Source organism: Lolium rigidum, chromosome 2 (assembly GCF_022539505.1).
Source record: "Lolium rigidum isolate FL_2022 chromosome 2, APGP_CSIRO_Lrig_0.1, whole genome shotgun sequence".
Classification (NCBI taxonomy): domain Eukaryota; kingdom Viridiplantae; phylum Streptophyta; class Magnoliopsida; order Poales; family Poaceae; genus Lolium; species Lolium rigidum.
Genome location: NC_061509.1, coordinates 102,448,408 through 102,460,352, shown reverse-complemented (window position 1 = coordinate 102,460,352; position 11,945 = coordinate 102,448,408). Strand labels below are relative to the sequence as shown.

Below are 11,945 nucleotides of genomic sequence, written 5' to 3'. Positions count from 1 at the left end.
CCATGAAGGAGTGCCTTTTTATTTTAGTTTTATTATGATGACACTCCTCCCCACCTTTGCTTTCTCAAGCCATGGCTAACCGAATCCTTCGGGTGCCAGTCCAACAATCACATACCATGGAGGAGTGTCTATTTAGGTTAATTAATTTGGGACTGGGAATCCCATTGCCGGCTCTTTTTGCAAAATTATTGGATAAGCGGATGAAGCCACTAGTCCATTGGTGAAAGTTGCCCAACAAGAATGAAAGATAAACACCACATACTTCCTCATGAGCTATAAAACATTGACACAAATCAGAGGTGATAAATTTTGAATTATTTAAAGGTAGCACTCAAGCAATTTACTTTGTAATGGCGGAGAAATACCATGTAGTAGGTAGGTATGGTGGACACAAATGGCATGGTGTTTGGCTCAAAGATTTGGATGCACGAGAAGTATTCCCTCTCGATACAAGGCTTAGGCTAGCAAGGTTATTTGAAACAAACACAAGGATGAACCGGTGCAGCAAAACTCACATAAAAGACATATTGTAAACATTATAAGACTCTGCACCGTCTTCCTTGTTGTTCAAACTCTTTACTAGAAATTATCTAGACCTTAGAGAGACCAATTATGCAAACCAAATTTTAGCAAGCTCTATGTATTTCTTCATTAATAGGTGAAAAGTATATGATGCAAGAGCTTAAACATGAGCACAACAATTGCCAAGTATCAAATTATTCAAGACATTTTAGAATTACTACATGTATCATTTCCCGATTCCAACCATGTAACAATTTAACGAAGAAGATTCAACCTTCGCCATGAATATTATGAGTAAAGCCTAAGGACATATTTGTCGATATGCAACAGCGGAGCGTGTCTCTCTCCCACACAATGAATGCTAGGATCCATTTTATTCAAACAAAAACAAAAACCAAAAACAAACCGACGCTCCAAGCAAAGCACATAAGATGTGATGGAATAAAAATATAGTTTCACTAGAGGAACTCGATAATGTTGTCGATGAAGAAGGGGATGCCTTGGGCATCCCCAAGCTTAGACGCTTGAGTCTTCTTAAAATATGCGGGGGTGAACCACCGGGCATCCCCAAGCTTAGAGCTTTCACTCTTCTTGATCATAGTATATCATCCTCCTCTCTTGACCCTTGAAAACTTCCTCCACACCAAACTCAAAGCAAACTCATTAGAGGGTTAGTGCATAATCAAAAACTCACATGTTCGAGAGGTGACACAATCATTCTTAACACTTCGGACATTTCTCAAAGCTACTTCGGAAGTTAATGGAACAAACAAATCCATCCAACATAGCAAAAGAAGCAATGTGAAATAAAAGGCAGAATCTGTCAAAACGAACGGTCCGTAACGACGAATTTTATTGAGGCACCGGACTTGCTCGGATGAAAATGCTCAAATTGAATGAAAGTTGCGTACATATCCGAGGATCACTCACGTAAATTGGCATAATTTTCCGAGTTACCTACGAGAGAATTAGGCCCAAATTCGTGACGACAAGAAATGCTGTTCTACGCGAGTAATCCAAATCTAGTATGAACCTTACTATCAAAGACTTTACTTGGCACAACAATGCAATAAAACTAAGATAAGGAGAGGTTGCTACAGTAGTAACAACTTCCAAGACTCAAAATAAATAAAAAATTACTGTAGTAAAATAAACGCATGGGTTATCTCCCAAGAAGTTCTTTCTTTATAGCCACTAGATGACCTGTTGCGCTATCGCGCAAATGGCAGAATCAAGTCAGAATTTAAAATCATAAGTTTTGGCTTATTAAGAATTAGCCTAAAATTAAATTATTTTGGTATTTCGTACTATTTTTTTTAGTTTTTATGCTTTTGTATAAGCTCCCCCACCAAATTATGGTTCTTACCAAAAGAGCTAGCATCATAAAAGAAGCATAAAAGAACATCACTAAATCCAAGAAAAATGTTTTTTACTTATTATGAGTAGAAAGACAAAAAAAAAATGTTTTACCCAACACTTAGAGGACAAAACCGATTAAACATTTCAGAATCCTAAACTAATATGTTGTCAATTCAGAATCATAACACAATACATCCAGTGAAATAATAGGAAATCTTAAAGAAATGTATTTCGAAATAACGATAAAGCAATCGCTGAAAGCCATCAATACACTTAGAAAACAAAATATACACTTTAAAGATTAAGGTAAGGTAACTTAATGATGTATCTTGTGCCTAAGATAGTACCGAGAATCACACCGGACTTGGTTTTCATATGAAGCATAGATTTAATAATACTAAGTTGTGTCTGATCGTTTTTCGTAACTTTGTATTACTCAAGTGACCAAAACCTGGGACTGTCATAAATTACCGTTAATGGAAGCACACTTGTCGGCCAAGAGTTTGTATACTGATTCCTCAAAGAAAAAAAGAGTTTCTATACTGATATAACAATAACTATAAATTGTGTCAACTCCATGTGACTTAAACACATGCTTTAGTCTCAATGATGTGTAGCTCAATAAAAGAAATATGGACAACGAAAGCTCAAACGGTCACCGGAAAGATCCATTAGTTTGTCTAGAGTTGTTTTGGTCACATATTAGTCGAGTATCCACTTTCTTGAAGTGAGTAGCACAATAAGAACACATAATAGCCGTATTTTTATTTGAAGACATACAATCGTTAACCCCACATAATGGCTGGGTATTCATTTTCTAATGCGAGTACCCCAAATTAGTTTCGCAAGTAACACATAATATATTTTATGCAAATTGAGAATTTCTGAACTGTGTAAACTACATTGTTTTTCCTTAACATAACAAGATTCTGAAAATGAACTCCATCGCAGTATTGGAAAACCTCTAGATTGGAGTATAATGAACCAGTAGAGTATTAACACATAAATTATAGCAGGCAAAGGAAAAAGGCATCACAAAGAGGCCATAAACTGGAAGAAAGTGATAAACTGGGCCTAACTCGTAATATACCAAATCATCAATCGGTTAGCTGGCCATGCTGCATTTGCAGGTGGGAAGGCAGATCGTAGTCTGCCATTCCTGAAGAGGAAGTTGAATGACTCCAGTTGGCCTCTGAGAGCACTCCCAGAACCATCGCTCACATGCCCGCTATTTCTGGCTGCTCGAACTTCATGGTTGTGCCCTTCCCTCTTTGTCATGATAACATAGTTCACATCATATGACGCCCTTTCCACATGCTTGCCTACTGAACAGACAAGGTGGGTATATTTGTAGTAGCTCCTCAAAACAATAAGACTGAGTGACACGTGAAGTCATTGAACTGACCTTGGATTTGGATTTCCTTTAGCATCCTTCTGACCTTACTTGCACCAACGATAAGAATTAAAAAGATGCCAACCTTGGTTGTCTTCTGAACAACACGAGGCTCCCTTATGGCCCTTGATTCTGCAGCCACCATGCCAATTGTACTGGTGGTGATAGCTAACACATCTAACTTCCTAAAAAATAACAGGGTCATCAATGACTACTATATGCTATATGTGAACTGGTTAATAGGTAGGTGACATTAACCTTCTTTTAGATTCAGTTTCAAGACCTAATTATCCAAGAGGTTTTCCTAGTATCTAAGTCTCAGAACATCTGAGATATAGATCGAAAGAGAAAAGATGCAATCAACAATGCATATGTAATACCATATTTTCTAAATATAATAAATAACCTTGTGGAAAATTTGGGAAGAATAAAACAGGCGAAAAGAAAAGGACAATGGGCATGTGAAATAAAACAGAGTGATATGTACTGACCCTGGCATGTGAAATTTACGGCACTCACTCCCTGTGAAATACCATTCAGAAACCAAAGAGTGCGAAATGACAATTTCCTATATTATCTAAAAAGTAATCTCGTCTTAGTTCAGCCCATCCTAGATGAAGCCTGTCAATGGTCATTAGCCGGCGCTAAGGCGCTACGTCAGTTGCCTTTACATGCTAGACCCCCTGATGTTAGCCTTGTTGAGGAACCCTAGGTCTAACTAAGTTAGCCCTCTACAGTTTCTTTCTCTTTCTTTTGATTTCTCTGCTTTTTGTTTTTGGTAGCTGTGCTACTCTTGTATGCTCCCGTCTTCTCGACGGCTTCTTCTAATATATAATGACACATGCAAGCATGTGTTCGAGAAAAAATAATAACACCTACAGGCGTGTCAACGAATAAATAACTTCCGGTTACTGAATCATTCGTGGACTATCATCCTACTTACCACAAATGTACAAATACATCACACAAATGATTAGGGCCAGAGATCCATGGTATAAAACATCTCTACATGAAACTAAGAGAACCACACAATTGTATTTCCTCTGGTTGAGAAACAATTTTCAGCTCTAATGATAAACAATAGCAGAAGGGGAAAACATGACTAAAGCATTCAAGCTGTGTCGAACTGTCTCTATCAATATAAGCAGCTACCAATTTTAACCTGAACACCAAATTACATGGAACGGACATCACTTACAAATTACAAGATGTGGCGAAGGGAAGGAATTCCTACTAAATAAGGAAGTGTTCCTGGATTAAGTAAGATATTTTAAGAGGAAAAAGGCATGCATTCAGGCTACATATGACCTAACACAAAGCATGGATTCAGGCTATATATATGACCTAAACACAAACATGATATCATAGCTAAGCATCTCCACCAGATCTAAGCTAGGAAAAGAGTGCATTAGGCTTGTCAGAAGGATTTTAAACAAGCTAGCTTAGCTTCACACCCAAGTCACAAAGTATCATTGGCTTCACTGTGGACATGAATGCTCTCACTATATTATGTAGCAGCTCTTCAGAAAGGCTTGACTACACTACTCTTATGAATAGAAACCATATAAGCAAGAAACAAATATGCAGCAAGAATAGATTGACTACAGTACTCTTATTTTTTTTATTAGACTCGTGACTGAAACCCAGTAATAAGTACATAAATCCTCTAAGAGCATTTGACAATAGAGATTGTTGAGGACAAACTTACAGAAATGACGATGAGGCAAATGATATAAACAAAAGTGGCATCCAGCACCATGAGTCAGCCCTCTAAATATGGAAACTTCATAACTGGAGTGAACAATTATCCTAACAAAAAGAAAACACCAAATCAATTCTAAGGACATTTGCAACTCACAAAATTGAGAAATTAATTAATCACACGCCATATATAGAAAACAACGGTCAGTATGGCAACATTATTAGTTCTTGAAAGGATAAGAGAGTTAAACAATGGAAAATAAGTACCCTATACAATATTTACTTAAAACCTTATTCAACTAATGCAATCCTTATTCAAGCAACATAAATATAGAAGCTATCAGGAAATGCATATTCACACTCAAGATGAAAAATCAAGGGATGGTTATTATATTAGCATTCATAACAAAATAATCCTATACAATATTTACTTAAAACCTTATTCAACTAATGCAATCCTTGTTAAAGCAACATAAGAAGCTATTAGGAAATGCATATGCACACTCAAGATGGAAAATCAAGGAATGGTTATTATATTAGCATTCATAACAAAATAATAAAATAGAGGAAGATTCACCTACAGAAGAGATAAGCACTAAATCCTCTTGTACCGATGTTGGTCGTTACCAACAACATCGTAGAAATCTTGGGCCACCCAAACCCAAATCTTCAAAGTAAAACCTCAACATGTGTAAAGCATTCAAGACGTCAAGTAGAGAAAAAAACATTAGCAAATTTGAAACATATGAGCCAATATAACATCGTAAATCAACGGCCAGGTCCATTAAAGTGCTGCCAACTCATCTTAGCAAAACGAATCACATCCTAGTATTAGAAGGGAAGAAAGTAAACATCTCAGATCAAGAAGAATCCATCTAAAAATCTAGAAATAAAGAGAAAGAGAAGGGGAGGATAGAATCACGTCCTGGGATAAAAAGGGAAGAACAATACCACAAGGTAACATCTCAGATCAACACGAATCCATCTAAACATCTAGAGATAAAGAGAAAGAAAAGGGGACGATACCTATGGTAGCCAAAAAGAATCACAATGTTTTATAAGAGGCAATTGTAATGGAGCATATGAACGCTAGAAGGCATACCAAATAGAAATAGAATATAGGGGACCCCTGGAACAAACCACAAGTTAACTTCTTCGGAAAATGTGAGATATGAGGCGTTCATTGACAGACAGTGCCCGCGGAAATGAGCATTGGGAACTATCTAAGGGATACCAACATGGCACAAATGAATAATATAATGCATTGCGAACAGAGATAGAACCTTATATCTGCAGAATAGCATGGTTATAATTATCTAAACGGTAGCATTATAATAAGCTTCTGCACTCCTTCCACTACTAATCACAATATCATGTTGTAATGCTCAGGTATTCAAAACCCCTCGAACGGCCATTCACCTATCTGAGGTACATGTTTGCCTCTGGAGTCCACCAAAGCATAGCCAGGGATCTACTTAATTATTCATTTATATTGAAAACCTTCTCTGGGTTGCGAAAATAACTAAATGTGGAACAATTTTGAAACCATATGATATCGTACCCTCTATAATGACCTCTATAAAATCTGAAGAATTCAAGTAACACCTAGGTGTATCAAGAAAAATAGAAGGTAGATTACCGAGAACAAATTCAGAAGTTCTTACAAGAAAAAATAGTTCTGCAGTGAGGTGAGTATTACTGAAACTTGTGGGGTTAAATTTTTTGAAAGAGTTCTGCAGAGAGGTAAATAGCACTCAAACTTGTAGGGTTAAAATCATAGAGTGAAGCGTCTAAATGGTTATATAATCGAGACCAGATCATTTAAAATTTTGTTCCTCCTTAGACACATCACATTAAAAACTATTGCGCAAACAAAGTTTCGAAAATTGAAATGTCATTATCTACTAACCTGGAGTGTTCATGTACAAGACCTTTAAGATGGGCTCTTCGAGCAGTAAATTTGTGGAATGTGTTTAAGTAAAAATGATGCACTTGCTTTAAGGATCCTATATTGTATCAGTAAAGGAAAAAATAATAATTATCGTATTAGCATTTAGCATTTTGCAATGTTGCTTTGTGGTCAAGGTAATGCATTTGCATCTACCCCTTCTTCTTGGACCAAAAACATCAGTAGGCAACTTCAGTCGACCATATCAGAAAATTTTACTTCTGTCAAGCAAGTACAAGGACAAAAAAAAACCTAAATGAGCCTATATCTAACTCGCCAGCAAGGTTTACTAATAGTATATAAATCTGTAACCAACTAAATTCCAGATTTCTAAAAGGCAACATTCAATATTAGATTGTTTTGTGAAAAGAATGCAAGAGTTGTCCACTGAAGCAAGAGTTGTCTTCCCTGAAGCCTCTGGACCATACACATCTAAAACACGTCCCTCCAAAGAGTAATGGCATGCTACCTTTACAAAACAAAATACATCACTACAGAAGCATCATAAGCAATTACAAAAAATTGGACTGCTGACTAAAGCTAAATGTGAAAAGACCCTTTCTGTTACCAAACAGATTACATATTGCTAATGACACTATGTAATGAATAATTACAGTGAACAGAAAAGAGCTTCCGCTCAAAGAACTTCCATAAACATAGGGGAAACTGGGAATGCATACCTTTGGAAGCCTACTGATCCCTAGTGCAAGATCCAGAGAGAAAGACCCAGTAGACACACCAGGTACTTCTCTGTGACTTTCAGAGCAGCCAAGCCACATTATTGCTCCCCTCCCAAACGAAGATGTTATTTGATCAATGGCCTAATGTAAAGTCAAGTCTATCTTTCACATATACTCCTCGCCAGAGTCAGTTCCACTTGACCTTGTCTTCTTTTTGGCTAAGCATACAATAGAGACAAATTAGTAACTGATCCAGTACATAGTGTGACTGGAAATAGTTCGATCAAAAGAACAATTCATGCAGTAATATTCACAATAATATGACTACATATATTATAGGTTTTGTTACACAAAGGCATTCTCACATCTCACTAAATGGGAAGTTGAATAGAACCAAACTTATTCTGACATCTCACTAAATGATCCAAATCGCCAAATAAATAGGTTTTGTTACACAAAGGCATAGGAAGAGGTGAAGGTGAGCCCAGATCAATGTTAAAGTTAACCACATTATTTTCTATAATGAAATGTTGGATTATTATGTGACAGATGGGGAATGTGTGAATCCATTGTTACATTTAATTCTCAAATCCATTTGTTGATTTTTGTACCGAAAGGAGTACACATCATATCATGTATACCAAATAAGAAAACGCAAGATCTTCTACCAGGCTTACATGGAATTTTAGAAAATATGGAGCTCAAAAGTCACACCATATTACAGAATGAACATGATTCAAAATTACGCACCAACATAATACAAATGTTATTGAGACAACAAGGCACTCAGAGTCCTATACACTATCTAAATTCTAGGGCAGTCTCTTTTCCTACATATCTTATTATCAGCAGCCCATCTCCCATAATATATAGGATAATGCAAACCCTGCTACTCGGGCACGACCATTGACCATCCACACTTCTCAGCCATACTACCATGTTTTTAATTATCAAGGATGATTGAACGGTCGTGTTGCAATGGACATTCTGCCCTTGACAATATATTTTAAAACAGGGGATGAAGAAAAAACAAATTAGTGCTGCTAAAGCAACAAACAATATTTTATCATTTATCTGATATGAAACCAGCAAAAGTAATTAGCACCAGAGTTGTTTTACCATGCAGCAGCTTCCACTGATTGCGAAGGACACGTCGAGCCACTCGAGAGAGTGGACCTGTACCGCAAGCACGTCATATAGAAATATAAGATGATTAGTATCAGATATCAAGCTTGGGCTATATGGACATTCCGCTCTTGACAGCAAATTTTAAAATAGGAGGATGAAGGAAAAACAAATTGGTGCTGCTAAAGCAACAAAAAGTATTTTCTAATTATTTGATATGCAACCAGCAAAATCAATTCTCACCCGAATTGTTTCACCGTGCTGCAGCCACCGCCCATTGCGAAGGTTACATTGAGCAACTTGTGATAGAGTCCCCGGACTGCACATACATCATATAGAATATGGCGATTAGTATCAAATATCAAGCTCGGACTATAGACATTTTCTCACTTCTATCAAGTATGGGAAATAGAGGGTCATAATTGGATAAACCTGCCTGCAAAGTTCTTCTTGCATCCTGTAGTTACTGTAGGCATCCAATAGAAAAACATATCCCACCAAGACATCACATCCAACACCAACTGAGCCTTCTCAGTAGTCGATATGGCCAACTGCACGGTGCAAGCAAAAATAACCAATTAACAAGTAATAATCTCCAACAGAAATCTGCTCATTTTGGATACACAAGATGAAGGATTACATCTACCTACCTGTACAAATTAAGCTCCGTTGCTTGCACATGGCTGATTTTTATATAATAGTAAATAGTAAATACAACTGCAGCAGGATCCAATGTGTAGCAAGATAGAACAGACTGTAATAGAGGCTAAGAGCAGAAAAATAGAGGAAACTTTGACCAAAAACATAAACTGTAACCTGCTCCTTGATCCATCCAATGCCAAGGCATGTTTAGGGGATTAGGAAATTATCAAGTATTCTCCAAGAGAAGGGCAAGCATCAACGTCACCTCACAAAATGCTGCCCCGTGGAGCCATCTGCAAGCCAGAAAAAAAAACGAAGGTTGAAAAAGATCACGCAATAGAAGGAATACGTACTGAAGTTGCAGGACACCTACTTGGCACCCGGCTGGGCAACAGAGACGGCAGATGCATCGCATCTAGTCCTGACTGATCGGAACCGGTGCTCGCTGCTAGATGTCGAGGTCGCCTGCTCGATGTAGAGGCCAACGTCGAGGTCCCTAACCCACGCTGCTCATGGGCGTCGGCCTACTCCAGTAGAGGAGGCCGTGGGGCTTTCCGGGCTGCCCTGGATCGGGGTCGGGGCAGAGCTGCAGTCGAGCGCCGCTTCTGCTGGTCTCCATGGAGCCGGGGACGCACGGCGGAGCTCGAGCTCCTTGAGCGCCTCCAGACCAGCTCCTCCTCGAGGAGAACAGGGACGACGAGGCAAAGGCAGCGGCTAGGGTTTTGAGGCCAGCAACCCTAGTCGCCGCCGCTGACGACAAGCGGCCGCACGTGGCCGCCGCTGCCGCGCTTTGGGTCGGGGTAGTCGCCGCCGCCACCGCGCTCCTGGCCTGGGTTGGGTTCGGGTCGGGATCTAGAGGAGGACCGCCTGCTAGGGTTGGGGATGCGATCTGGAGCCAGGTCCATTAAAGTCGGAATCAGAAAGAGGAGCCTGGTCGCAAGGACGAAATGAAAAAACTTACCCGCTGCAGCCATCGGCAGTCCACCGCCGCCGTCCACGAGACGACCAGCCGTTCCCGTCTGCTCGCTGCCGCCACAGTCCAGTCCGACCGCCGCCGCCATCAGAGCACCCGGAGTTCCTCCAGATGCGCCGCAAGTTGCTTCCGCTCCTACCGCTCGCCAAGTCCGCCCACCTCTGCCGTCATTGGATTGGGGAAGGAGAAGAGGAGAGGGGACACGAGGTGGAGATTGGGTGAGGAGAGGAGGGCGGCGGATTGGGGACGAGAGGACGCCACTGATTGGGGGAGTGGTTTGGGTGAAACGAGCAGGGTCACTCGTCGCTGCCTATGTTCGCCCGGCCCCGCACGCGCCTGATCCTAGTTGTCAGCGACCTATCTACAGAAACGGCAGGTAACAAAAACATTGACACCATCCAACGGCTGACGTCCAAAGCGAGCGTCGAAAATTACTGTCGCTGCCAGTTTCAACGCACACGATGGATTTGCCCCTTTTGAAGCCTCCTGGAGCCGGGTAGTCTAGGAACATTTATAGAAGTAATTAAGATGGGCTCAGCAGTTTTAATGATGCACTCGCAAGAAATAAGAGTTGAAGCAAAAGAGAGCATCAAAAGCAAATTCAAAACAAATTTAAGCCTAACATGCTTCCTATGCATAGGAATCTTGTAAATAAACAAATTCATGAAGCATGATGCAACAAGCATAGAAGGATAAAACAAGTGTAACTTCAAAAATTTCAGACATATAGAGAGGTGTTTTAGTAACATGAAAATTTCTACAACCATATTTTCCTCTCTCATAATAATATCCAGTAGCATCATGAGAAAACTCAACAATATAAGTATCACATAAAACATCTTTATTCACATGCATAAAAGTATCATTACCCTCCACATAAGCATAGTCAATTTTATTGGTAATACTGGGAGCAAATTCAACAAAGTAACTATCATTATTATTCTCATCAAGTGTAGGAGGCATAGTATAATCATAATAAAGTTTATCCTCCATAGTTGGTGGCACCAAAAGACCACTATCATTATAATCATCATAAATAGGAGGCAAGGTATCATCAAAGAAAATTTTCTCCTCAATGCTTGGGGGACTAAAAATGTCATGCTTATCAAAACCAGCTTCCCCAAGCTTAGAATTTTCCATATCATTAGCAACAATGGTGTTCAAAGCGTTCATACTAATATATTCCATAGGTTTTTTAATTTTCGCATCAAACCATCCATGTCTTAAATCAGGAAATAGAATAAGAAGCTCATTGTTCTCCATTATGCCTAACTAGTGTAAACAAGAAACAAAAAGATGCAATTGCAGGATCTAAAGGAAATAGCTTCGAACACTCACACAATGGCGTCAGAAAAGTACTTTACCTGGGACCTGAGTATGAGTGCCTTTTACCTTTCCTCCCCGGCAACGGCGCCAGAAAATAGCTTGATGTCTATGGGTGCTTCTATTCTTGTAGACAGTGTTGGGCCTCCAAGAGCAGAGGTTTGTAGAACAACGAGCAAGTTTCCCTTAAGTGGATCACCCAAGGTTTATCGAACTCGGGGAGGAAGAGGTCAAAGATATCCCTCTCATGCAACCCCGCAACCACAAAGCAAGAAGTCT

The 11,945-nt window shown here is 39.4% G+C and overlaps 1 protein-coding gene across 11 annotated transcripts; it reads right to left on the bottom strand.

Moving 5' to 3' along the window:
- Positions 1–2,721: 2,721 nt before the first annotated feature.
- On the bottom strand, positions 2,722–10,630 carry LOC124692172 (probable WRKY transcription factor 2). 11 transcript variants are annotated; one of them, XR_006999375.1, is made up of 11 exons: positions 10,332–10,630; positions 9,744–10,259; positions 9,379–9,663; positions 9,161–9,279; positions 8,972–9,047; positions 8,723–8,779; positions 7,604–7,821; positions 5,553–7,392; positions 4,983–5,083; positions 3,287–3,459; positions 2,722–3,206 (listed from the first exon to the last, which is right to left on the bottom strand). XR_006999375.1 is itself a non-coding variant. In XM_047225491.1 (8 exons), exons 4-8 carry the CDS (start codon positions 9,232–9,234, stop codon positions 2,956–2,958), a joined length of 627 nt encoding a protein of 208 aa, XP_047081447.1. In that variant the 5' UTR covers positions 9,235–9,279; positions 9,379–9,445; positions 9,545–9,663; positions 9,744–10,132; the 3' UTR covers positions 2,722–2,955. The 11 variants fall into 11 exon arrangements, 6 of the variants coding, with proteins under 6 accessions (XP_047081447.1, XP_047081449.1, XP_047081451.1 ...); XR_006999374.1 differs by having other exon boundaries at positions 5,557–7,392; XR_006999376.1 differs by having other exon boundaries at positions 5,557–5,656; positions 10,332–10,628.
- Between the last annotated feature and the right edge of the window lie 1,315 nt (positions 10,631–11,945).